Source organism: Giraffa tippelskirchi, chromosome 10 (assembly GCF_054371585.1).
Source record: "Giraffa tippelskirchi isolate mGirTip1 chromosome 10, T2T-mGirTip1v1.2.pri, whole genome shotgun sequence".
Taxonomy (NCBI): Eukaryota; Metazoa; Chordata; class Mammalia; order Artiodactyla; family Giraffidae; genus Giraffa; species Giraffa tippelskirchi.
Window position 1 is genome coordinate 126,529,207 of NC_137284.1, and position 27,989 is coordinate 126,557,195.

At 39.0% G+C, this 27,989-nt stretch overlaps 1 protein-coding gene, 1 long non-coding RNA gene and 1 other non-coding gene across 6 annotated transcripts in view; 1 reads left to right on the top strand and 2 right to left on the bottom strand.

Moving 5' to 3' along the window:
• VPS41 (VPS41 subunit of HOPS complex) overlaps positions 1–27,989 on the top strand; it is a 184,825-nt gene that overhangs the window by 6,596 nt on the left and 150,240 nt on the right. For all 4 annotated transcript variants that reach the window (XM_081537428.1, XM_081537430.1, XM_081537426.1 and 1 more), the window contains exon 2: positions 5,485–5,523. Coding sequence is in view for 2 of the 4 variants with exons in the window: in XM_081537426.1 (XP_081393552.1) it covers positions 5,485–5,523 (39 nt within the window). In the remaining 2 variants the exon portion in view is untranslated. The remainder of the gene's footprint in view (positions 1–5,484; positions 5,524–27,989) is intronic.
• LOC145524709 (uncharacterized) lies at positions 259–27,986 on the bottom strand. Its single transcript, XR_014067777.1, has 4 exons — positions 27,731–27,986; positions 21,170–21,258; positions 4,719–4,843; positions 259–2,244 (listed from the first exon to the last, which is right to left on the bottom strand). It is a non-coding gene; the product is annotated as an uncharacterized LOC145524709 (long non-coding RNA).
• On the bottom strand, positions 16,085–16,157 carry TRNAG-CCC (transfer RNA glycine (anticodon CCC)). The gene has a single exon. It is a non-coding gene; the product is annotated as a tRNA-Gly (tRNA).

The window sequence follows — 27,989 nt, forward strand, 5'->3', positions numbered from 1 at the left end:
GGTGAATGGAAAGACCTTATTGTGGGGATCGTCCGAGCACCCAGTTAGCTCCTTCCTGGGGCTGCTGCTAGGTTGTTAACATTCTGTTTGAATCACTCTGTCCTTGTTTGCTGCTGTCACCCCTTTGTTCCCCTTCTGTCACTGTCCTGTAGCCATGAGCTAATGAGCTGGAGAAAATGCAGTTACTCTTACTTGTAAGTGGGAAAGGAATATACAGAGGAGGTACAGTGTTACTGCCTTGGATTAGCAGCTTGCTTATTTTTTTTTTTAAGATTTATTTTATTGAAGTATAGAGGGGCTATACAACTAGTGCCACCGGGCTTCCCAGGTGGCGCTAGTTGTAAAGAATCCACCTGCCAGTGCAGGAGATGCAAGAAACGTGAGTTCAGTCCCTGGGTCTGGAAGATCCCCTGAAGGAGGAAATGGCAACCCAGTGCAGTATTCTTGCCTGGAAAATTTCATGGACTGAGAAGTCTGGTGGTCCCTGGGGTTGCAAAAAGTTGGACACCACTGAATGAGCACCATAGTTGATTTACAGTATTTTACTTTCTGCTGTACAGCAAAGTGATTCAGTTTTATATATATTCTTTTTCATATTCTTTAACATTATGGTTAAACATTTAACATTAAGATACTAGAATATAGTTCTTGTGCTATATAGTAGGACCTTGTTGTTTATCTCTTCTAGATATAACAGTTTGCATCTGCTAATCCCAAATTCCTAGTCCATTCTTCCTCACCCCACCCCCGCCCCAGCAACCACAAGTCTGTTTTCTCTGTGATTCTGTTTTATAGGTTAGGTCATTTGTGCCATATTTTAGATTCCACATGTAAGTGATTTCATATGGTATTTGTCTCTTTTTGACTCATTTCACTTAGTTTGATAATCTCTAGGTCCATCCATATTGCTTCAAGTGGCTTTATTTCATTATTTTCTATGGCAAAGTAGTATTCCATTGTATACTAGCAGTATAATAGTATCCCATCTTCTTTTATCCATTCATCTGTTGATGGACATTTAGGTTGCTTCCTGTTTGGTCATGGTAAATGGTTCTCCTATGAATATTGGGATCCATGTATCTTTTCAAATTAGGCTTTTCATCTTTTCTGGATATATGCCCAGAAGTGGGGTTGCTGGATCATATGGCAACTCTTAATTGTTTGAGGAACCTCCATACTGTTTTCCATAGTGGCTGTGCCAATTTATATTCCCACCAGCAGTGTAAGAGGGTCCCCTTTTCTCCACATTCTGCAGCATCTTATTTCTTCTCATCATGATCATCAGCAACCAGCTGTTGAATCCTATCCTTTGGGTAGGATAGTTGGAGACAGGCAAAAGCCTTTGGGTTTATCCACAGTGTATTTAAAAGGATAACTACTAGGACCAGACAATTAATATTAGGAGAAACAGAGGCCATAGAAGGCCAGACCTGGACCTTGTGGCCTGGACTCACTGGAGATAGTTCTGTGAGTGAGGGGAGGGCTAGGTTGGGCTGTGAGGAAAGTTCAGGATTTAGAAACAGCCAGTGGGTTTCTAGCTTTTTTTTTAGCCTCGCATTGGCAACATGGAAATGGAAGACATACAATCCAGGCTGTGTTGTTAAAGCAAGATTGAAGGCCCTCAACCCAACTGTCCCTACCTCCTGGAGGTGCTCCCTGAGAATTGTCCTGTGGAGCATGCTGGAAGTTGGAGGAGCATTAGGAAGTGTGCGGAGTTGGGCCAAGGGCCTTCTAAGCTAGGGAAGTGCTTCTGGAGGCTCTGCGCCGGCATCAGAAGCTCAAGGCGGGCACGTGGAGTGGCCATGAATGGGACTGCCTGGTGTCGGGACTTCTGGGGTGTTGATGGTGAGGTGCGTCCTGTCTCCAGGACCATAGCTGCTCAGCTCCAACCAATGTTCTGTGGAAATGTGGATTTCAGATGTATCTGAGTTTATGAAGTCAGAAATACAGATTTTTATGTGAAGGTCTTAAAAACACTACTTAGGCCAAACAAAACGCCTACAGTTGACATCCAGACTGCAAGGTACTCTTGTTCCCAATGACATAGAGACTTGAACATGTGATCTCTTGGTGAGAAGTCACCCAGTGTGCCTGGAGGGCCATGGATCTGCACAGAGAGTGGGGAGTGAGACTGGAAGTGCACTTGGGGTGGGCTTCAGTGATCTTGCTGGAGAGCAGTGACCAGTCTACTGTGTATTTTGGGAAGACTGTTCTTCCAGTGGTTGAGTGGATTCAAGAGGTCACCTGTCAAGACAGTGAGATTTTTAGTTAATGCTGTTTGGACACATGATTAAGTTTAAGGGATTGATGTGCAAAAGAAAGGTAAAGTGAAACAGCTGTTGACTTAGTTAGATTTCAATCTGTTGCCCAGAACTTGTCCAACTATACGTTTGTGTCACTAGATACTTTCCAGCCCTTCATTTTGGCTTCAAGCAGAACAGCCATTTTTTTCTTATTATGATAAGATACATATAATATATACCATTTTAACCATTTTTAAGTGGAAGGAATCAGTGGCATTAAGTACATTCACCTTTGTGCAGTCATTACCACCATCTATCTCTAGAACTTTCTGTCATCACAAAACTGGAACTGTACCCATTAAACAACAACTCTCATTTCCCCGCCCTCAGCTCTAAGTAACTTCTGTTCAGCTTTCTGTCTCATAAGTGGAATACTGCAATGTTTGTCTTGTTGTGTCTGACATATTTATCTTAGAAGCTAGCACAGTTTTATAACTTACACTTTGATGATTTGAAGGTTGTTTGTTTAGTCTCTAAGTCATGTCCGATATTTTGTGACCCCACGGACAGTAGCCCACCAGGCTCCTCTGTCCTTGGGATTTCCCATGCAAGAATACTGGAGTGGGTTGTCATCTCCTTCACTGGGGATCTTCCCGACCCAGGGATCAAACCCACATCTCCTTCACTGGCAGGCAGATTCTTTACCGCTGAGCCACCAGGAGTATGTGAAGTTAAAAGAAAGAAAATGTTTGGAAGTCACTATTTCTCTATGTTCAGCCTTGCTTCTGGGATCCCTCACTGGGTACATTAACTTTAGATCTTTCTCTAGCCTCTTTCTCTGGAGCGTTGAGCAGCGGGGTTTGATGAATGAAGGATGCTAAGAAGTAACAGACCAGGCCAGTTCCTGAAGGCACTTATGCAGGGCTTTGGTAGCATTGTGGGGAGAAGTGTCATTGTTTGAGGCCACAGCTCAGTTTGGGAGGTTCATGCTGGTGCTGATGCTAAGTCTCTGACTGTCCTGAAACAAATGTTCTTTGTTGATACCAGCAGCCACAGGAGGGCTGGAAGATTCAGATGTCTGATATTTGCATGCCTTAAGGAATCAGATTCTGCCACTGCATGCTTTCTGGTGGGAACAAATGTGTAATTTGGTTTTGAGTTTTTGGATTGAAATTGCTGGTTGGGGACTTGTTTTTGTTTTAATGACGCATGTAAGTGGGATGTCTGTATTAGGAAAAAATGTTTCCTTCGATTTAATGTCAGTTTTGGAAAAGAGTAGTCAAGAGAGTAGTCAAGTGTTCCCTGAAAGTTCTAGAGGTGGGAGATAGGAATCTTGCCATGGCTTATTGGCACAGCTGTCAAAGCCTGGTTTTGCTCATGCTAATAACTTAATGTGCAGGAACTGTTATGGGTGTTAGAAGTCATTTAAGTTCAGACTCTAAGCCTCTGCGTTTTACTTTGGAGGGCATTAGGAAATTTCAAGATGCTATGTTTGAAACATTTAGTATCATGAGTGATATATTATAGATGTTGAGTAAAGACATTAGAACAGTGACTATTAATATTAAGTGGAGTGTGTCTGTGTCCAAAATAGAAGGATCAGGATGGCAGGTGCACTAACCAGGGGATGATTAGTGTGGGGGAGAAACAATTTAGAAGAGTCAGCTTGATCTATCAGAGAAGGCAATGGCACCCAACTCCAGTACTCTTGCCTGGGAAACCCTGTGGATGGAGGAGCCTGGTAGGCTGCAGCCCATGGGGGTCACGAAGAGTCGGACACGACTGACGCGACTTAGCAGCAGCAGCAGCAGCAGCAGCTTGATCTATTTCATTAACTGGAGAACTGGCAAGCAATAGAATTAGATTTGTTATGTGTCATAGTTAGAGCTAAGAACAAAACATTGCTGTGGAAAGGTCATAGCTCCAAGTTAATGAGGACTTTCTAATATTTAGATTATCATGAAAACAAACAGGCTATATTAGGATATAGAGGAGATTCTCACATTCATTATAGTTAATGTTATAACTACAATCAGATTCTTAATTACAACTAATATTCATCCCCATTTTACAGATGAACTTGTGAGCAGGGACTATTCTGTCCACAAGGATCTTCTGGAGGGAGCCTGCCACCTGCCAGGCTCTTAATGATTTTAAACACGTGAAATGAAAATATTTTCACACACCTGATGTCTGTTTATCCTGCAGTCCAATTTGCATTGAGTGATATATGCTCCCACCTTTCTTTAAAATGTTCATTTGTTTGGTCTTGAAAAAAATTATTCTTTGTATCTAAAATGCCCTACCCCCCCTTTTTTTTTTGTCTTGTACATGTCCTTGCCAACCCCACTCCCCGCCCTCTTATGTCTTGTGGATGGTTGAGAAATGCTTATGTTCACTGTCAGCACGTTAGTTGTAACCTTTTATTGCTATTGATATCTATAAGCACGTTAAGTAAATCTTCATTTTGCTGACCTCTTTGAGGACGCATGGCATCAGCAGATTCTCCCTTTCAGTGGACAGGTGAGAGATTAGCGGGATCAAGTCCATTTTTTTCCCCGCTTTTGCTTTGTTTTCTCCAGAGCAGCAAGATTCATTGTCTAGCAAGAGGGAAACTGTGTTAAATGGCAGAATTTGTCTTCCAGTTAATGGTTTAAAGAGTGGATGTAAATTATACAGCTTGTTTACGCAGTGCCTGATAAGGTACCACACTAGGGGAATTCTTTTGTAAAAGCTGTTTAAGTAAGACAGTCATTTTGACTCAGCCAGTTTAATAGCATAATAATTAATAGCAAAGAGCTTTGAGCTTTGCTGTATAAAAATTGGCTTATGGACAATTTGAAGTGGCAGTTGCCTCTTCCCTTCTGAGATCAGTAAAGACTGCTTTGCCAGACCGAGTTCCATCTTTAGTGAAGGAAGAGCTTTCTGGGTCCTCCCATAAGAAGTTCCTCCCATAAGAAGTCATTTGTTAAGCTGCTGATCCGTTGAGGGAGGTCACTGGCAGTGACAGGTCTATGTGGACCCAGGGTGACCATCTTAGCCCCACAGGGTGTGGGGACGTCATAGGAGGCTTGTGAGAGTTGGACCATGTGGAGCTCTTCAAACTGGGGTTGAAGATTACTGCCAAAGAAGGGCAAATAGATATTGGTGGTGGGGCTGTGAGGACTCTTATTCCTCGAAAATATTTTTTCTTCTTTTGTCATGTATTGTAACCATTTTTTCCCCCCTCTATGATTTGTAGGAAACTGGATCTCTGGAAGAATCTACAGATGAGTCTGAGGTAAGGTGGTGATTCAGGAGCATGGAAATTTCTAGCTGAGCCAACATCTTGAGCTGGTCATGCCTTGCTAAATGGAACATTCCCCGGGTTTGGGAAGGTAAGGTAGGGTCATAGGTGATTAAACCTCGAGGAGGTATATGTTGGTCATCTTTTAAAGTATTTCATAGATTCATTTAAAAAATAAACGAGAAAAGGAGCAAAAAGTGTTTTCCTTATTTTGAACAATATTTTAATCCTAAGCATGTTGGCAGTGAGGAAATTCATGACAAATTTTACAAACTAATCTTGACACTTAAAAACTTATTTTTAAAAATAACCATTGTAGGGTCTGCAGTATTTATTCTTTGTTCTTTTAATGAATATTATATGCTCCTTAGTATAATTTCTGAATCACTGAAATGATATTTCATAAAAAGGGAAGTAGCTACCTAAAAAACTGTTAGGGAGCTCAGTTGTAGTAAAGATTGTATTTTAAGGAGAAAAAGTAATATATAAAGGAAGCCTTTTAAAAAAATTTCTTCTCAAGGCTATGCATAAAAAATAAGTTTAAGCATAACACTGATCAATTAGCTTATTAGTTTTATGGTGGACTAATAATAATAGTTACATTTTTTTTCCTTTTAGTATTTCCTTTGGCTCAGAGGACTATAAAAGTATCTGTGAGAACTTTCTGGAAATCCACAACAACATGCTATTTAATATAATCTATTAAATTTGGACTGATACTACAGATAGTCTCTTTTATGCTTTGGGAGAAAAGGTGGTCTTATACATAATCCTCTAGAGAACATCTTCCATATTATGCCATCATACATTTGTAGTTTTTCTATAGAGTTGTAGTTCCTAACATTTTCATTACTAAAGATCTGTGATGCTGTCTTAATCCTGGTGAAGTGTAACTGAATTTACTTATAGGTAGGATATAATAATTGTTGATTTTCAACAATGCATTGAAAGCATTTCAGAGCACTGTTTTTCCTTTTGGAGAACTCTACTTAACTGAGAACCCTGTGTTATGAGGATCACTGGTTCAGAATCCTACAGTGTTGGAGCCCTGTCCAGGAATTTCATTTCCAGGGTGAGCAGGATGTTGGCAGCTGTGTCCATCTAAATCTTTCCGCCCATCTTTCAGATACGAAATGATCCAGGACGAGAACAAACAAAAGAATCCATACCCCATGCCTCCAGCATAATTAGGCAACAGGGAGCACTGTAAACTTCAAAATAAGTGGGGAAATAAATATTTGAAACCAATAGAGCCAGCTTTGGATTGACTGGAGCTGAGGATCGGATGGAAATGCGGGGAGTGTGGCCAAGCCCCAGTGGTGGCACAAAACAAGGGGAAGTCATGCCCAGTCCCAAGTGGGGAATTTGTGAGTACAGATCTGAGCCTGGTGGATCTGAGAACTGATTGTTGAGAATTTAAAGGAAGGAGTTTGAAAATTCATGAAACACCAAAAGTACAGTATTGGGACGGAGCCACTTCTTCAGACAAGGGGGAGGCATTCCCTGGGAGGTCTGGTGGTACAGGGAAAAGGAAAAAGCAGAGATATCAAGATGTCAGAAACAAACAATATTATAGAATCAGGAGGTTGACCTCTTCTCTCCACACCACCAGACAAAAGATGCCACTTATTAAAATGTGGGACTTCCTTTGTGGTCCAGTGGTTAAGACTCAGCACTTCCCATGCAGAGGGCACAGGTTTGATCCCTGGTCAAGGCACTGAGATCACACATGCCCCACACGTCATGGGCCATGCCTAAAAGTTAACAACAAACAAAATACCCTTCCCTTAACAGTGTAACTAAGAAACCTAGTAAACCACCCAAACACCTCTCCCTGGGAGCACCTGTTTATGCTGTCCAGGAAAATCTAAGTCATTTAAAAATGATCTGACATGGTAGCATCCATACAGAACTGCTTACAGGATAAAAAAGTAGTGAGAATCAAAAATTTTCCAAGAGAACACCAACATAACACTCCATCATAAGCTGAATATCTTGAAACAAACAAGCACACAAAAAAACTATCTTAAACCAGAAATTTAGAAATCTCAGAATAGAAATGAACCAAAAACTAGGAAGTTAAGGAATAAAGTTAATGACATTTCAAGAATGAAATGGAAAGAAAAGGTATTTTAATGTTGAGAAAACCGAGGCCCCAAAAGTAACCTGACAGTCTAATGTCATAGCTGCTTTGTGGGAGAAATGGGTTCAGATTCTGGTCCCCAGACTCTGGGCTCTTTTGATCATCTTGCCTTCCAGCCATGGTGCCTTCTCAGGATGGTACCTTGGGTTCATCTCTCAGCTGTGCTTCATACTTGCTGTGTTACTTTGGGCATCGCGTCAATTCTTCCATTCTTCGGCTTCTTGATATGAAAAATGGGAGTGACTGCTAATCTCATATGGTTGTTGTGAGGATTAGAGAAGATTGATGTTTGCAAAGCATCATGTTTGGCATTTAGCACATGGGAAGCACTCTGGGAATATTAGTGATCTCCAGCTTCTATTTTAGCTATGGTGCTGGTGGCTGATTTTACAGCCTGGTGCTTCAACCTGAGGGCTTGGAGAGTCTTCCCACTGGCTCTAGGAAAGTGGTTACCGTCCCAGATATTACCAATTCTAGTGAGTTTATGGACCAGCAGAATAGTCAGGCTGGTGGTAGAGCTGAATGAAGTCATTGTAGCTATAGTGAGTTGGCTTGCAATCCAGTCTTTGGAGAAGATTTTCTTGGATTTCTCACTGAGTTTGAACCACTTTCCACTTTTAAGATTGATACTGGTATTGACATACCACTTGATTCCCAGGGAATCTTTATTCTTCCTTTTCTGCCTCTGTCCCTTCTTCCCATTAGGGTTTGGTTTTGTTTTTTTTGTAAAGATGTTTTTTATGAGTCTTTATGAATCTGTTACAATATGGCTTGTTTTATGTTATTGTTTTTTTTGCCGAAAGGCATGTGGGATATTCGCTTCCCCACCAGGGTTGGAACCTGCATCTCCTGCATTGGAATGGAGTCTTAACCACTGGACCACCAGCGACGTCCCCCCTGTTTGGTTTTGTGACTGTTAATTAAGCTTTCTCTTTTTGTACATATAGGTGTTTCCTTTATGAATAAGCATGTTTAAGTGCTCAGGTGATTTCCATTTTTGTGAACAATACTTATACTTAGTGTTTTCAACCATGTAGTATAGTAATTTATTTTTCTACCACTTTATGAAATGCTGCATTTCATATAAACTGGACTTTCACGTTATAGGAAAACCACAGTGTTAGGTTATTCTGAAGTTCTTTTATTAACTTTTAATTTTTAAATTTTTAGTTGTAAAATACACATAAGATAAAATATACCATCTTAACCATTTTTAAGTATACAGTTCAGTATCATTAAGTTTATTCATATTGTTGGGCAACCTGTTTCTGGAACTTTTCTCCACCAACACTTATTTTCCTTTTTGTTTTTGATAGTAGCTATCCTCACAGATGTGAGGAGATATCTTATTGTTGTTTGATTCGAATTTCCCTAAAAATCAGTGATGTTAAGCATCTTTTCATATGCTTGTGGGCCATTTGTGTATCTTTGGAGATATATCCAGGTTCTTTGCCCATTTTCTGATAGAGTTGTTTGGTTTTTTTTGTTGTTGTTGAGTTGAATTCTTTATATATTCTGACTATTAACCCTTTTCAGGTATAGATATGGATATCAGATGGATACCTGGATATTAATGCCTTATTCAGTAGCTATAAATGTAACTCAACAACCTGTGGATAGGATGGATGGATAGATGGATAGCTAGGGGTAGGTAGGTATAGATTTGTGGAGTTATAAGTGATTTACCTGTATCTGTGTGTGTGTGTGTGTGTGTGTGTGTGCGTGCGTGTGTGCGCTCAGTCACATCTGACTCTTCGCAGCCCCATGGATGGTAGCCTGCCAGGTTCCTCTGTCCATGGGATTTTCCAGGCAAGAATATTGGAGCGGATTGCCATTTCATATTCCAGGGGATCTACCTGACCCAGGGATCGAACCTTGGTCTCTTGTGTCTCCTGCATTCTTTACCACTGCACCACCTGGAAAGCCCTACTTACATCCATATCTCTGTATATAAAAGATATTGGTAATATATAAAGAATATATATTAATATGTGTATCCCTTTTTAATTATATGATATGCAGATATTTATTTTCTCCCATTCTATAGGTTGGCTGCTATTTCATTCTCTTGAGTCCATCTTTTGATATATAGGCATTTTTAATTTGGATGTAATCCCGTTATCCCTTTTTACTTTTGTTTCTTGTGCTCTTGGTGTCATATCCGAGAAATCTTTGCCAAATCCAATGTAATGAAGCTTCCTCCTGTGTTTTCTTCAAAGTTCTTATTTTAATGTGTTTGAGAAAATAACACTGAATACTCAGAACTATCAGTGTATTTTTCACTAATCTTGAAAACTGCAGCCAAATGAAATGAATTTGAGGTGTGGAGTATAATTAAAATAATTGAAAGTGGTATATATGTCAAGATGTCAATCTTTAAGAATTTTAACTTGTTCTTTACACTTAAAGTAGAAATTCAAAGCCAGGTTACAACCAAGATAGGAAGTAATGTTTATTTAATAATCTAGATAGTTAGGGGTCTTGCGATCATGTTAATAATTAATGGAAAATTTGGAGGATAAATAAACTGATCCTCATACCTAGGATTTTTTTTTGTTTTTTATATACAGTAATCTGTTTTTTCCATGTTGATATGATGAGCCAGACTATTTTTTAGACAATGTTTCTCTTGTAAAGTTTAACAGAAAAGTATATTATCTTCAAAAAGATTTCATTCTCATCTTGAAGCTCAAAGACCTTTTCAGGTTTTAGGGATGGATGGCTACTGTCTTATAGGTGTGATATTTTGGATGATGTTACAGATTTTGGTTTATTCAACTAGTGGGGTAAGATACTGATTTCAGAATCTCTGAACTTATTTTTTATTCTGGAGAAGAGAGGATTGTCTAGCTAATGTATGTATAACATTAATAATTTTTATAAAATTCCTGTTTTGTCATAGAATATATATTATTTTAGAATAATAAAGATATATAAAATAATGTTAATTATGAGTTACATCCCTTTTGAAAAGTATATCAATTTCTGTGTGCAGAAATGTAGCTTCAAGAGTGTTCATTACAACTTTGAATTATAAAAATTTGGAAACAGGCTAAATATCTAGAAATAAGGAATTGTATTATCTTTATAATTTAGAAAAGCTTTTTACAAAAATACACGCAGGGTGGTTGGCAAGCTCTTTTGGTCAGTGTTTAGATAATAAATACTTAAAGCTTTGTAATCTGAGAGACAATATTGAAGATATTATGTAGGTATGTAACCATATAAAAATGTAAAAGCCCTTCTTAGTTTGTAGATTGTACAAAACCAGGCATCTGGCTGGATTTGGCCATGGACTGTAGTTTGCTGATTCCTGATTTAGACTATAATCCAGTTTCTCTTCAGCTTCCAAAGTGCACATATGATCATAGAGAAAAATACTACAAGGCCATCTTATCACTGGGTCATGTGACTCTCATTTACTATTATTATCTGTCTTCATTTTTCTAAATTTTTTATAACAAATATGCATTACCTATGGGGCTTCCCTGATGGCTCAGATGGTAAAGAATCTGGCTGCAGTGCAGAAGACCTAGGTTTGATCCTTGGGTCAGGAAGATCCCTGGAGAAGGGAATGGCTATCCGCTCCAGTATTCTTGCCTGGAGAATTCCATGGACAGAAGAGCCTGGCAGGCTACAGTCAGTCCATGGGGTTCCAAAGAGTCGCACATGACTGAGCGACTAACACTTATGTGCTTATGCATTACTTTATATACTTAACAAAACAATACAAGTATTCCTTTTTAACAAAACATGCTAATGTCTGTACATATTAGAAAAGTCTATTGCAGTTGCTGTTATAGAACTTTTGGGTTGCAAAGGTATGGAACCTGACATAAAACTGTGTCCTTTCTTCCCTACCTCAAACTCAAACAGGGGAATTAGAGGAAAACTTTGGTTTATTTCTTGGCCTCTGTTTTTTTCAAGATTTTATATAAGGCCAGAATAGTTTATACTCTAATGAACATTTTTTTTCCCCTGAGATTTTTCTGAAAAAGTGTTAGGTTCTGAGATAATTGTAGATTCACATGCCGACATAAGAAGTAATACAGAGAGATTCTTTATACCGCCTACCTAGTTCCAAAACGCTAACATCTTGGGTAACTAATATTGCACAATCAGATGTGATATGCTATGAGACTGATATTGATGCAGTTTACAAACCTTAATCAGATTTCACCAGTTTTATGTGTGTTCGTGTGTGTAAGTGTATATTTGATTGCGTGCACTTTTATCACATGTGAAGATTCGTGTGACCACCAGTGCTGTCACGATATAGAACAAATCATCACAGGGTGAAAAACAATTTCCCTTTTAAGTCACAGCCCCTCCCTCCCCTACCCCCATGCCTGGCAGCCACTGTTCTGCTCTCCATCTCTGTATGTTTGTCATTTCAAGTCTGTCATATGGATGGAACCATACGGTGTGTTTATCTTTTGAGATTGACTTTCTCCTACTCTGCCACTCTTGTCTTCTCCCTGGCATGGTGAGAACATTCACATTGAAGGCAATTATTGACACATCAGGGCTTAAGACTGCCATTTTTTGTTTTCTGTTTGTTCCTGTTTTTCATCTCTCTTGTTTCTGTTTTCTTCCCTGTCAGTGAGTTGCTTGAACATTTTCCTGAAATTCTGCATTGATTTATTTACAACAGTATTTTTGAGTACATTACTTTGTGTGATTTTCTTAATGGTTGCGCTGTGTGTTAAAATATGCATATGTAACTGCTCACAGTCTACTGGTATCCCCAACATTGTAATACTTCAAATATGTGGAAACCTTACTTCCCATTTTTTAAGTACGGTTGTCTTAAATATGTTTCATGTTCATTGAGCTTGTCAGTTGGTATTAGACATTTTAATTCAAATATCAAATATGCTATAAGAAGCTTATGAAAAGAGGGATAATCTGCTATGTTTACCCCTACTCTCACCCATTTTTATGTTTTCTTTTTAAAGTCCTAAACCTTTTTCTGTTAACTTCTATCTTCTATTCCTTCCTTTTTAGAAAACTTTCTTTAGCCCATTCTTTAGGGATAGGTTTGCAAGACACAAATTCTTTTAGTCTTTCTTCATCTGAGAATGTCTTTATTTCCCTTTCATTTTGGGGGGATGTTTTCATCAGATACAGCATTTGTGGTTGATAGTTGTTTACTTTTAGAACTTGAGAAATTATGTGCCACTGCCTTCTGGCCTGTGTCGTTTCAAATGAGAAATCTGTTGTTTGAATTGGTGCTCCCCCTTAAGTCATGTGTCACGTGTGAATTGGTGCTCCCCCATAAGTCATGTGTCATGTTTCCTCGGCTGCTTGCAAGATTTTTTTTTTTAACCTTAACACTTAGTATTTAGAAATTTAATTAGGATGTCTCTTAGAGTGGATTTCTTTGACTTCTCTTCTTTGAAATTTGTTTAGCTAATTGAATCTGTAGGTTTATATCCTTCACCAAATTTGGAAAAAGTTCAGTCATTATTTCTTCAAATACTTTTTCAGTTTTATTCTCTTCTCCTTCTGGGACTTTGGTAATATGAATGTTAGTCCTTTTGTTATTGTTCACAGGGCCCTGAGACCATTTATTTTCTTCAGTCTTATTTTCTCTGTGTTGTTCAGATTGGGTAAGTTCTGTTGATTGACCCCTAAATTTATTAGTTTTGTCCTGTCATCTCTACTGTTGAACCCAAACATTGAGTTATTTCTTTTGGGTATTATATTTTCCAGTTCTAAAATTCTCATTTTTTAAAATAGCTTGTTTCTTTGCTGAAAGAGTCTGTTGTTCCATTTGTTTCAAGAGAATTTATAATTGCTTGTTGAAGCATTTTTATGATGGCTGCTTTAAAAATCTTTGCCAGATAATTCCAACACCTGATTCATTTTGTTCTTAGACATTTTAATGGAAGGCAGTATTTAAATCATGAAGAATCATCAGTTACTTCCATTTTTCTTTTTTCAAGTTCACTAATTACTTCCATGTTGTCATGCTCCTTGCTTCACATGGATTATTTAATATTGACTGCAGTCCTATATTAGGCAGGATGCTGCAGTAACAAACAGTTCCAAAATTATAGTGGCTTAACACACTACAGACTTATTTCTGAGTAGAATCAGTGGTGCAGGAAAAAGGAAATTGAGGTATTAACAATACAAAAATAAGGTCTTTCCTATTTGTGGACCAGGTATAATGTGCTGTGGAAAACTTTGTTTATAAAGCTGGAAACAAGCTGTTCTGCTTCATGGAGATATGTATTTTTTAAACCTTGCTTTGAATAGGTTCTTGATGTATTGTTTATTTGGAAGTTTATTCCACCTTTTTGGAGGAGTTTATTGGGTTGTACAAAGAACTTTGCAATAGAAGCATCAAATTGTTAGTCTAACCTTTTGAGATTAAACTTGCACAGCAAGAAAAGAATAACAAGAGGGAAAACATCAGGCTAAATGGGGATAGCAAGGAAAGAGAAGAGCACCAAATGGAAATTGAAATGTAGTGAGGTCTGCTGTCTACTAAGTAAGGGTTCCAGTGACCTTTTGTTATTCATGAATGCAACTGAATAGCGAAACTAAGACTTATTCTGCCTATACTGTGTTTCTTTAAATTGCCTGTAAATTACATGACCTGTGCCTGGGCCATGCCATGTGATAACTAATTGTTAATTACTGTCACTTCTGTCCTTATGATTGTGTTACTATTGTTGGTAAACTTGCCTTCTAAGTGATGTCCATTCAGATCTAGCTCAGTTCTTGCAGATATCACAATTAGGAGGCCTTGAATGTGTTAGCTGAATTAATTTTAACAAACCTGAAAGACTGACAGATAGCTGAGCCTATTTGAAATAAACCTATACATAGTTTATGTTGAATGAGGAATTAATTTTAAATGCACCTTCTGGGACATCCACCACAAGGAGAATTTTTTTTTCAGCTTTGTTGACATGAAAACCAGTCATTGGGAGAAATCAGCAGATAGGTTTTTTAAATCAAAATGCATCACACAAAAAGTATTTAACCTGGTGGGTAGAACATTGTGAATCATTTATTGAAACTTAAATTGGTTCTTTACATCTATTAATTTTAATAAACAAATTGTCACAACTAGTAACTAAAATGGTAATGTACCTTGTTATGAGATTGATTGGTGTGAGAAATGGAGCATGGGATTATAATATATCCTTCCAAATAGCCCTTGGATTAAAATTCTGCTTTTTCATTTAATGAGCTATTAATATTAACAGGTTCTGCTGATTATTACATCATTCAGGCAAGGATAAACATTCTCTGTGAAGCATATATTATAAAAATTATACATTTGGAAACTTAGTAGAAACTTTCTAGATGCAAGATTTGTGAATCTGTTTCTGACACTTGTTAGCGATTGTGAAGATGAACATGGCTTTCTGGTATGATACATATTTGAACAGAATTTATAATTTTACTACCTAAGAAGATGAAGTTATTTTAGACAGCCAAGATGGATTGATTATTTTCTTTATTCAACAAATGTTTGAGTAGTAGTATGTTTTGGATGCTAGGATACACCAGCACTTGATAAAGGAGGCAGACAACAAAAACATACATATCAAGTGCTAATAAATGTGGTGGATAAAAATAAAATAACATTGGGTAAGGGGGCTGTGAAGTGGGTTGAGGGCTGTTGTTTTATCCTGGGCAGTCAGGGAGGCCTCTCTGATAAGGTGGCATTTAAGTAAATATTCAAGGGAAAGGTCTCCTCATTAAAAGAAGAACAAATACGGTACCTACAAGTTGGGTCATGATAGAGGTCTTAGAGGATATGATATGAGCTGGGCTGAAGCAGGGTGGTAGGAAGTCTTGTCTGAGAAATGCATGACCAAGAGCTAGAGTCTGAAGTCAGCTTATGGACTTTGGTTTTTACTCTAAAATGGGAAACCATTGGAGGGTCATTGTTTTAGTAGGATCACTTTGGATGATGTTTGAAAAAAGTCAGGGAGTGGTGGCAAGTAGGAAGTAGCAAGACCAGTTAGGAGGTTTTGGCAAAACTCTAGCTAGAGGTGATGTAGATTAGGGTGTTTTTAAAAAACATTCAGTGTTTCTTTATTTTTATTTTATTAATACTTATTTATTTAATTATTTATTTGACTGTGCCAGGTCTTAGTTGTGGCACGTGAGATCTTCAGTTGTGGCATGCAAACTCTTGGGCTTCTCTGGTGGCTCAGATGGTAAAGAATCTGCCTGTAGTACAGGAGATCCAGGTTCGATCCCTGGGTCGGGCAGATCCCCTGGAGAAGGAAATGACTACCCACTCCAGTATTCTTGCCTGGAGAATTCCATGGACGGAGGAGCCTGGTGGGCTACTATCCATGGGGTTGCAAAGAGTCAGACATGACTGAGCGACTGTCACTTTTACTTTCATGTGAACTCGTGGTTGCAGCATGTGGGATCTAGTTCCCTGACCAGGGATCGAACCTGGGCCCCCTGTGTTGGGAGTGCAGAGTCTTAGCCACTGGACCACCAGGGAAGTCCCTCGTGTATTTTTTGAAGTAGAGTCAATGGATTTCTTAACCAGGACATGGAGGTGTGAGTGAGAGCGGAATGAAGGATGAATAGCTAGAATGATGGAGCTCTTGTTAATGGAGATAGGGGAAGTCTTTAGATAGCACTGGTTTTGCTCAGGGTGAGTTGGTAGTGATGGTGGTAGTTGGGCAGGGTGGGTAAATCAGAAATTCCATTGGGGGTATTTTAAGGTGGAGATGTCAATTAGACATCCAAATGCAAATGTCAAGTTGGCAGTTGGATGAAAAAAGACTAGGGCAGATCTGGGCTGAAGATAAGAATCTTTGAATCAACATCTGGATGGTATTTAAAACCACGAAACTGAATAAGATCTCTTAGGGCATGAGGACAGATATGTAAGAGACATGATGTCTGGACCTAGGGGTACTCTAACTTTTTAGAGATCCGGTATATGAAGAGAAATCTTCAAAGGGGAGTGAGAAGGAGTAACCAGTGAAGTAGGAATAGAGCACTAGAAAGCAGCGTCCCAGAGGCCAAGGGAGGAATGCGACTCGGCAGAAAGAACATGGTCAGTTATACCCGATACTGCTTGGAAGAGGAATAAGATGAGGTCTACGGCTTCACCCTTGGGTCTGTAAAGGTGAGCCCTTTGGTGCGATTCTTATAAGAGCATTCATGGTGGCTCATAGTGGGAAGGTGGTGTTGGAACCTGTCTGGAATGGGTGCAAGAGAGATTAGTTGGCAAAATGGCTCTGCTCAGAGAAATTCTTAGTTTATGTATTACAAAATGTTGATATTTAGAATGCTCATAAAGGGACACATTTGTTTAGTGACTGTTTTTGCCTGGCATTAAAAGGTGTTCAGTAAGCATGCTGCTGCTGTTTTGTTATTTTTGTCCAGTTGTATGGCAGCTACTTTCCAGAAGGCAGGGACCCTGTCACCAAGTTTTCACTAGCAAGGTGCTTGTACGTGAACAAATGAATTTATCTTTACAACAATTGTATGAAACTGGCACTGTATCATTATTTAGAAGATGGTGGAACCAGGGATTTGAGAAGTCCCTTTGCCAAAAACAAGTAGCAGTGACCACCTCTGACCTCCAGACTCAAGCTGGGATCTGTTTTATCCTACCCTGTGTCTTCAAGAGGATTGTGATTTTAATTTAGGGACAAGTAATGAGAACTCCTTTAGTTTGGGGTTTGGCTTAGGAGATCCAGCACTATAGCCCATCATCATTTTTATTACCTCTGATCCTTTTATTATTCTCAGTAATAGGCAGAATAATGGTAGCTAGAATAATGGAAATCTTCATCCTAATTCCTGGAAGCTGTGAACATTTTATGTAATATGGCAAAGGGAATTAGGTTGCTAATCAGCTGACTTTAAGATAGGGATATTATCCTGTATTATCCAGGTGGGCATCAGTGTAGTCATAAGGTCCTTACAGGTGGAAGAGAGAGGTAGAGAAGGTCAGAGTAATGTTATGTTAGAAGGACTCAACCTACTCTTGCTGGCTTTGAAGGTGGAGGAGAGAGGGGGGAACCCACCGCCAAGGAATGCAGGTGGCCTCCAGAAGATGGGAAGACGAGGGGCCAGATTCTCGCCTAGAGCCTCCAGAGGACGGCATCCTGCTATCATCTTGATTTTAGCCCCAGGAGTGGATTGCCATTTCCTTCTCCAGATCTTCCCAACCCAGAAATTGAACTCGGGTCTCCTGCATTGTAGGCAGATGCTTTACTGTCTGAGCCACCAGGGAAGTCTTAAATATGGGAACTAAATGTTACATAATGTTACATAAGTAAACTTACTAAAAACATTATTATTTGTATTAAATATGGGAACTATAATACAAATAATAATGTTTTTAGTAACTGACATTCACTGGATACATACCTGATACTGTGCTTTAACTCCATACACAAAAATGAACTCAAAATGGGTTAAAGACCTATATGTGAGACAAGACACTATAAAACTCCTAAAGGAAAACATAGGCAGAACACTCTCTGACATAAATCTCTGCAAAACTTTTTTCAATCCATCTCCCTGAAAAATCAAAATAAAAACAAAAATAAACAAATGGGACCTACTTAAAAGCTTTTGCACAGCAAAGGAAACAATAAACGAAAAGACAATCCACAGATTGGGAGAAAATACTTGCAAATGATGTGACTGATAAGGGATTAGTCTTCAAAATTTATAAAAAGTTTCTGACTGGTAACAGCATCAAAACAAGCAACCCACTCAAATGGGCAGAAGACCTGAATAGACATCTCTTCAATGAGGACATGCAGATGGCCAATAGGCACATGAAAAGATGTTCAGCATCTCTAGGTATTAGAAAAATGCAAATCAAAACTACAATGAGATATAACCTCATGCCTGTCAGAATGACTGTAGTCAAAAAATCCACAAGCAACAAATGCTGGAGAAGATGTGGAGAGAAGGGAATCTGTTGGTAGGAATGTAAATTGGTACAGCCACTATGGAGAACGGTATGGAGGTTCCTTAAAAAAACTAAAAATAGAGCTAAAAATTGACCCTTCAATCCCATCCCTGGTCATACACCTAGAGAAAAACGTGATTCAAAAAGTTGCATGCACCGCAGCATTCACTGCAGCACTACTTACAATAGCCAAGACATGGAAAGAACCGAAATCTCCATCAACAAAGATGGTTGAAGATGTGTGTGTGTATATATATATAAAAATATATATATTTGGAAGTATTACTCAGCCATTAAAAAGAATGAAATAATACCATTTTCAGCAACATGGATGAACCTAGAGAGTATTACACTGCCTGAAGTCAGACAGAGGAGGAGAAATATCATGTGACATCTGTTAAATGTGGAATCTAAAAAGAAATGATACAAATGAACTTAACAAAAAAGAAAGAGACAGACTTAAGAAAACAAACTAATGGTTGTCAGGGGAAGGGGTAGTTAGGGACTTTGGGAAGGTCATGTACACACTGCTATATTTAAAATTGATAACCAACAAGGATCTATTGTACAGCACATGGAACTCTGCTCAGTGGTGTGTGTCAGCCTGGATGGGAGGGGGATTTGGGGGAGAATGGAGACATGTATATGTGTGACTGAGTCCCTTCACCATTCATGGGAAACTGCCACTACATTGTTAATTGACTATACCCTAATACAGACTAAAATGTTTAAAGTTAAAAAAAAAGACATGTTTGTTCAGTTTTCTATCTGTAAATAAACTCAAAAGGAAGGATATGAATTATACAGTTTGAACTTGGGGGCTATACTACAAATATTGGTAATGTAACTGACATTCACTGGATACATACCTGATACTGTGCTTTGCATACATTTATTACATTTGATTCTTACAGCAATTCTATAAGGTACATATTCTCCTCTTCCTTTCACAAAAGATGAAGTAACTGAGGTTTTAACTAAGTTGCCCAGTACATTAGCACTGTGTATGGTGGAATTGGCATATGATGATGATGATGAAAGTCACTAAGTCATGTCTGACTCTTTGCGACCCCATGGACTATACAGTTCATGGAATTTTCCAGGGCAGGTAGCCTTTCCCTTCTCCAGGGGATCTTCCCAACCCAGGGATTGAACCCAGGTCTCCCGCACTGCAGGCAGATTCTTTACCAGCTGAGCCAGAAGGGAAGCCCAAGAATACTGGAGTGGGTAGCCTATCCCTTCTCCAGTGGATCTTCCCGACCCAGAAATAGAACCGGGGTCTCCTGCATTGCAGCCGGATTCTTGACCAACTGAGCTATGAGAGAAATGGCATAAGATAACTTTATTTTGGCCACTTGATTATGAATTCCAGTATGTTTTTAAATTATTTCTTTCCTTTCTTCCCCTGTCCTTTGTTAACAAGTAACATTAGTGAACTTTACCAAGATTTTTTTTTTTTCTTTTTTCTTGGCTGCACTACACAGCATGCGGGATCTTAGCTCCCTGATCAGGGATTGAACCCATACCCCCTGCATTGGAAATGCAGGGTCTTACTAACTGCATTGGAAATGCAGGGACTTACTAACTGGACCTCCAAGGAAATCTCTACCAAGATTTTTTTAGGGGGGGGATTAAAACAGTAAATTTATTCTCTCATCATTTTGGAGGTTGGAAGTCTAAACTCAAGCAAGGTACCCGCACCACTCCCTCCAAAGGCTCGAGGTGGCTTCCAGCTGCCCGTGGCTCTCAGCGTTCCTTGCCTTGTTGTTGTGCCACTTTAGTCTCTGCCTCCTCTCGCATGGAACGTCTCTCTGCATCTGTCCCATAGGAGCGCTCCACCCACGCCGCCACACTAGCCAATACCTTGTGCGGCCCTGGCATCGCTGCCCAGGCCCGGGCGGCCACATGTTCCAGAGCTACTACCTCTTCCAAGATTTTTTGATCATCCTTCTTTCTCATCTCTTACAACATCTAGGTTTTTTGCTTTCTGTTTGAATACCTCCTTGAAAAATATGTGTCAGAGTGGGAGTTTGTGCCAAGAGTCTTCTGAGCCTTTGTAAAGTGCCCTTGAGGAATATCGACAGGGAAGCAGCCCTGGGAGAAGGTAATCTCCACTTGGTGGGGGAAGGATAGAAGACAGAGGAGTGAATGCAAGTCAGCCTCACCCCTGTGAGGGCTTGGCTGTTGCTAAAGTGGACGGGGCAGCAAAACCCTCTTAGGCAACTTCAGGGTGAGGTGAGTACCGGATATAAACAGCTTCCCCTTCTAGATGATTTCATCTGCCTCAAAAGTTTCTCACTCAGGGATATTATTCTAGAATCCCTTTCCTTTCATTTTTATAGTTTTCAGGGTTGATTTGGGGGAAAGGAGGGCAGCGGCCCAGGCCAGCTGTCTCTGCAAGGCAGGGTTCTCTAAAGAAACAGAGCCAACGGGCTATGTTTAGGACCAACAGGAACTGGGGAAGGGATGGGAGAAAAGAGGGAGAGATTTGAGAGAGATCCAGGAGGATCTGAGAGAGACCAATAGGATCAGTAAGAGAGAGAGAAAAAGATTTACTGTAAGGAACTGACTTGTGTGATTATGGATCTGGCAAGTCCCAAGACCTTCAGGGCGAGTCAGCAAGCTGGACACTCAGAAAGCCAATGTTTCAGTTCAAATCCTAAGACAAGAAAAAAGTCACTCACTTGGAAGGCAGTTAGGAAGAATGTTTTTACTCAGTGGGAGGGTTTATTTAGACCTTCAACTGATTTGGTGAGGCCCACCCACCACCAAGGTTTCTATTAATGTATGTAGAGTTTGCTTTTTTTAAAAAAAAAAAAAATTGAAGTATAATTGCTTGACAGTATTGAGTTAGTTTCTGCTGTGCAGCAAAGTGAATCGGCCACACATATACATATATATCCTTTTCCTTGAATTTCCTTCCCATTTAGGTCACCACAAAGCATTGAGTTGAGTTCCCTGTGTAGGTACAGTAGGTTCTTATTAGTTATCTATTTTATATGTAGAACTGTGTGTATTAATATGTCCATCCCAGTCTCCCAATCCACCCCACTCCCGTCTCCCCCTTGGTATCAATACGTTTGTTTTCTACATCTATGTCTCTAATTCTGTTTTGCAAATAAGTTCATCTATACCATGTTTCTAGTTTCCACATATTTGCACTAATACACAATATTTTTCTCTTTTTGACTTCACTATATATGATAGTCTCCAGGTCCATCCATATCTGCGTAAATGGTACAATTTTGTTCCTTTTTAGAGCTGAGTAATAGTCCATTGTATATATGTACCATATCTTCTCTATCTATTCCTCAGTTGATGGACATTTAGGTTGCTTCCATGGCCGGCTATTGTAAACAGTGCTGAAGTGAACATTGGGGTGTGTGTATCTTTCTGAATTATGGTTTTCTCCAGGTGTATGCACAGCCATGAGATTGCTGGGTCATAGGTAGTTCTATAGTTAGTATTTTAGGGAACCTTCATACTTTACTCCCGGAGAAGGCAATGGCATCCCACTCCAGTACTCTTGCCTGGAAAATCCCATGGATGGAGGAGCCTGGTAGGCTTCAGTCCACGGGGTCGCGAAGAGTCAGACACGACTGAGAGACTTCACTTTCACTTTTCACTTTCATGTATTGGAGAAGGAAATGGCAACCCACTCCAGTGTTCTTTCCTGGAGAATCCCAGGGATGGAGGAGCCCGGTAGGCTTCCATCTCTGGGGTCGCACAGAGTCGGATATGACTGAAGCGACTTAGCAGCAGCAGCAGCAGCATACTTTACTCCATAGAGGTTGTATCAGTTTACATTCCCACCAGCAGTGTAGCCGAGTTCCCTTTTCTCCATACATTTATTGTTTGTAGAATTTTTGATGATAGTCATTCTGATAGGTATGAGGTGGTACCTTATTGTAGTCTTCATTTGCATTTCTCTCTAATAATTAGCGATGCCGAACATCTTTTTATGCATTTGTTAGCCATCTGTATGTCTTCTTTAGGTCTTACGTCTATTTTTTAATTGGGTTGTTTCTTTTTTTATATTGAGCTACATGAGCTCTTTGTATATTATGGAAATTAATCCCCTGTCAGTTGCTTCATTTGCAAATATTTCTCCCATTTTGAGGGTTGTCTTTTTGTGTTGTTTATGGTTTCCTTTGCTGTGCAAAAGCTTTAAAGTTTCATTAGGTCCCTTTTGTTTATTTTTGTTTCTATTTTTATAGGGTTTGCTTTATGATATTCTGCTTTAAATTTTTACACTTACATTCATGCCTCAGATAACTGAACTGTTTATTTTCTTTTTTTTCCCCTTTCTTTTCTTTTCAAAACTTTTCTTCAAGAGTTTTGATATTAAGGTTATGCTCCCCTGGTGGCTTAGTAGTAAAGAATCCACCTGCAATGCAGGAGAGGTGGGTTTGATCTCTGGGTGGGGAAGATCCCCAGGAGGAGGAAATGGCAACCCACTCTAGTCTTCTTAACTGGGAAATCACATGGACAGAGTTAGTTACCTGGCGGGCTACAGACCACGGAATTGCAAAGAATCAGACATGGCTTAGCAACTAAGCACGCACACACAGACTTTGGACTTATTATTCAGTTTTCTGGTTTTTTAATGCGTTTTTGCTTTTACCTTTATTTGTGTTCTCTGGTTGCCTGAAATTCCCACCTCCCTACTACCAGTGTTTTTTTGGTCCTGCAGTGCTTAAAGCAGGTACTCCCAAACCACCTAATGCACTATTCAGGTGTTAGAATCTTACAGTCTCTGCCTGTAGAAGGGAGGTGGAAATCAATGGTAACCAGAGTTGAAGGTGCAGATGTGGAGAAACAGTGGAAAATACCGCAGTCACTGTCTAGAAAAAAACAGCCCCTAATGGGTGGGGCGGAGAGGGCAATGGGAGCCCACTCCAATACTCTTGCCTGGGAAACCCCATGGACAGAGGAGCCTGGTAGGCTGTAGCCCATGGGGTCGCGAAGAGTCGGACATGACTGAGCGACTTCACTTTCACTTTTCCCTTTCCTACACTGGAGAAGGAAATGGCAAGCCACTCCAGTATTCTTGCCTGGAGAATCCCAGGGACAGCGGAGCCTGGTGGGCTGCCGTCTGTGGGGTCACACAGAGTCGGACACGACTGATGTGACTTAGCAGCAGCAGCAATGGGTGGGGCAGGTATGTGCTCTGTCAAGTCGGGTAGGCTCTGAGTCATGAACATGAAGCTTTGGTGGTTGTTGTTCAGTCACTCAGTCATGTCCAACTCTTTATGACCCCACGGACTGCAGCGTGTCAGGCTTCCCTGTCCATTATCTCCCAGAGTTTGCTCAAACTCATGTCCACTGAGCTTTGGTGGGAGAGCCTAAAGCATCTTTGTGCATTTTGTTCAGGTGGGTTAAGTTTTCATGAAACAAGTCAATATGTGTCATGAGTTCAAATTCATGCTCACTATATGTATCAGCTTTTCCTTAATTTTGGTAATGGCTTAATTTTTTATTGCTATCTGGGGAGTTTATCTGTATCTGTTTCCTTATGGAAATTTTTGAAAAGCTGTCAGAAGCTTGGGTGGGAGTAGCTAGCCAGGCGCTTCTTTGCACCTGGGATAAGGAATGGGCAATAGCAAGATGCTTGAGAGGTATTTAATCTCCTTGCCAACAAAAATAATCTCAAAACCTGTGGCACTTTACACTTGAATATAACAGTAAACCTGTAAATTATAAATCAGTGTTAAGTTTTTCATGAAAATCGAGTTTGCAGGACCTCTATGGCTGCTTCTCCTATTTGCTGCTGTTTCCCTCTCTTTGCTACCTCCCCCTGCCTACCCCTCCCCCAGCTGTGTCTGTAAATATTTTACATAATACTGTACATAATTTTGGAAATCTCTCCTTTTCTTTGCTATGCTACGATTTGGATTTTCTTGTGTGGAAATCTAAATGAGAATGTCTCTGAAAAGCTTCTTACTAAACTCTCTGTCTGCTGTTAACGATGTACTTGTGTTTTCACTGATCTTTGTTAGGTACCCACAGTTTTGTTAGGTGAAGTTCAGAACAATGAATAGGCCTAAACCGTGCTTCTAAGGATCTTGTGATCACCAAGGGATATTGGGAAGAAAGAAAAAGAGGGTTATGTTGGATTTAGTGGCGGAAATTGTCCACCTGAATGGCATATCTTGAAGATTGGTCAGGTTATTCCATATGGCTGGAAGGAAATGAAAAGCTTATTTGCTTTTCTCATCCCCCCCCCCATATTCTTATCGCTTTCCCAATATAAAATAAATGATGGGAGTTGATCCTGTTTATGGTATGTGGCTTAGGGCATGGAAAGCTTCACCTTATTTTTTCTTTCTTCCTTGAATTGAACATGAAATTCTGATACTACAGGGCAAAGGAGAGACCAGGGTTTATGAAGACTGCATATCTTGTGAATCTTAAGTAGACCTCTTCAATTATTAGAGGCTCAACTTTTTCTCACTTCTGTAGGCAAACTATTGACAGGGGAAGGAGAGTGGTTTTGAGAGATAAGTCTTAGTTCAGTAGATGTAAAGTTTTGAAGAGAATGTTGAATAATGGCTTGAAATGTATAAAATACAGTAATTCTATAATAAATGAGATAATTATTTATTTTAGAAAATTTAGAAAATATTGGCAGTAGCCATGGTAATTTTTTTTTTTTTTTAAACTTTCTGGCTGCCCCATGCAGCATGCTGGGTCTTAGTTCCCCAACCAGAGACCGAACTCACACTCCTTGCATTGAACATGCACAATCTTACCTACTGGACCGCCAGGGAAGTCCCATCACAGTAGTGATTTTTAATTGCCGCCTTCTATAATGGTCACAGCAACCCTGCGATGGAAGTCCTGTTATCACTCCCAGTCTATATGTGAAGAAAAAGCTTAGGAGGATGACCATTTTGATGTTTGTTTTTCTCATTTACCTCCCACATGTGTATATGCATTTCTTTAGTAACATTTGGATCCTGCAGAGCGGGTTTTTATGACCTACTTATTCACCTAGTTAGACATTTTGAGAACCTTCCCCTTTGTTTTCAAATCGTCTTTGAAAACAGACTTTAAGGTCGGTGTAATATTTAATCTTGTGAAATTTGTTTAACCCGGGGTTTCTTGACCTTGGCACTATTGGCATTTGGGGAGGGAAAATTTTTTGTTCCAGAAGATTGTCTCATCCATTGTAGAATGTTTAACTTTGTCCCTGCCCTCTACCCAATAGATATCAATAGCATCTTCTCCGCCAACTCAATTGTGACAACAAAGTGTCCCCAGACATTGCCAAGTGAGTGAGCTGGGGGAACAACATTACCTCCAGTTGAGAACCACTTATTTAACCATATGTATTTTAAGCTTTTAAATATAGTATATACCTATGAGTAGGCTCCTTGAAATTTTCTGTCTATATGAAAAAGTAGACCTACATCATCTAGAATACATCTATGAGCTCCTAATTTTAGCTACTTGTTTTTGATTAATATGTTTTCAGTAATAGCAGTATTGCTTGAAAGTAAAAACTTTTAACAGCATTATTTACATTCCTATAAGAGTGTAATTGCTTGTCTGTCACCAGTCTTATGGAAAGGCATCATGGGAGCTTTGACCACAGTTGTTTTATTGTAGATGAATTCCATTATCTCCATGTCACTTTCTTAAAAAGTTTGGTCATTGAGGCAGCTATAATACCTTGTGTTATAAATGGAAACTAGAAGTTACTCTCTTGGCTTGTTTATGTAGTTTTCTTGATATGTTTTGACATTTTAGAAGGATATATGAAACCAGCTTTCCTACCAGACAGTCATCTTTTTGTGTAAATAAAATCATCCTTTTGTAATAGAGCTATAACCTATAATAGTTAATAGTTGCACTTGCCCTTTTAAGGAGGTGGCATTCATTTGGGAAGGGCACAAATACAAAATCAATAAAAGTCCTTATTTCTTGATAAATTTTGAATCTTACAGTTATTCTTTTTTGTACAGTTTTTCTCATCATAAATCTTTTTTTGTGGAAAAGTTTAAGACTGATAGGACATAGGTGGAGATGTCCTTTATTGATGACATTACAGTTTCAAATAAATGTATATGCATGATAATATATATATTTCTTGACTCTATATTAATTGTTGGGAATAAAGTTGATACAACTCCTGCTGTAGTGCAGAGTTCTATTCCTTAAAAATTTGTTAGTTGTATTTTTTGAGACCTCAAATTATGTGTTTTGATTGACTTACAGTATAATTTCAATATGGTAATTATAATTCTCGAGAAAATGTTCTCGAGGAGGAAAGCCTTTATACCTTCAGACCAATGGCTAATGATTGATTTGCTTTTTATTAACACTTGGTTTTTTCCTGGGGAAGTTCAAGCTGCTCTTTTTTTTAGACAATGAGAATTTTGTTTTGTTTTTGAGGATGTTAGTGTTCCCTATTTTATTTAGCTTTAAAACCCTGGATATTTATTAAAAGGGATTTGCCCCGGTCAGATGTAGTTGATGACAAGAGGTCAACGCACCCATTCATCATTAAAATTCCTAGAGCTTCAGCTGAGGTCTTTCTCATCAGTGAGTCTAGCTGAGATGAAGGCATCTCCATAAAGTGAGATTGTGAATTGTCTAGGAGCACTCCACTGGTGATATTTTTCACTGGCTTTACTTGGATTTTGTAAGCATCTCATCTCACCTCTCTTGTATATCTACTATTATTTTGTGGAAAAAGGAAAAAAAAAATACCAAAACAAAACAAAACTGTATTTTAACAAAGAACTGATAACCAGAAATAAAATTTTGAGTTCTAGATTCATAAAAACTGTAGAAAATATAACAATCATACTGTTAACCTGCTGAATTCATATGACAATTTTTTTTTTTTTAAGTAAAATTCAGGTCTTCATTTAGACTGTCACATTGTACATCAAATGTACTGATGTGTGAAAGTTGTGGTTAGAGTTAAAACAGGATGAAAAATTGGTTATAAATGCCAAACAGTTTTTTCTTGTACAGAAAATTTAAATTATCAGATGAAAAGTATGATATTCTTGTTGGTTATATAATTCTAAGTTAGGTGATGGGATTTTCTTGATGTACATTTACCCTGTGGTGTTAGTAACAAATTGTTAAATAGTTTTTGAGGCAGAATCTGTAATTACCTTAGTCTGTTGTCCCCAAAGCGACTTTTTCACTTTCGGTTTAAAACTCAGTAAAAATGACTGTGAGAAGAAATTTATTTTCAGATGTTTTAGAATCCTACAGGATGATCTAAAGGACTTGTCTTTAATTAAAAGTGTTATCCACTTAGTGAAAGTCCATGTTATTTGAGGAATTGATTCTTTTGAAAGAAAAGCTTCGGATTTTTCTTGTATGAGTAAATGTCACTCTGTTCATATCTTCGCTTAACTGCAAGTCAGG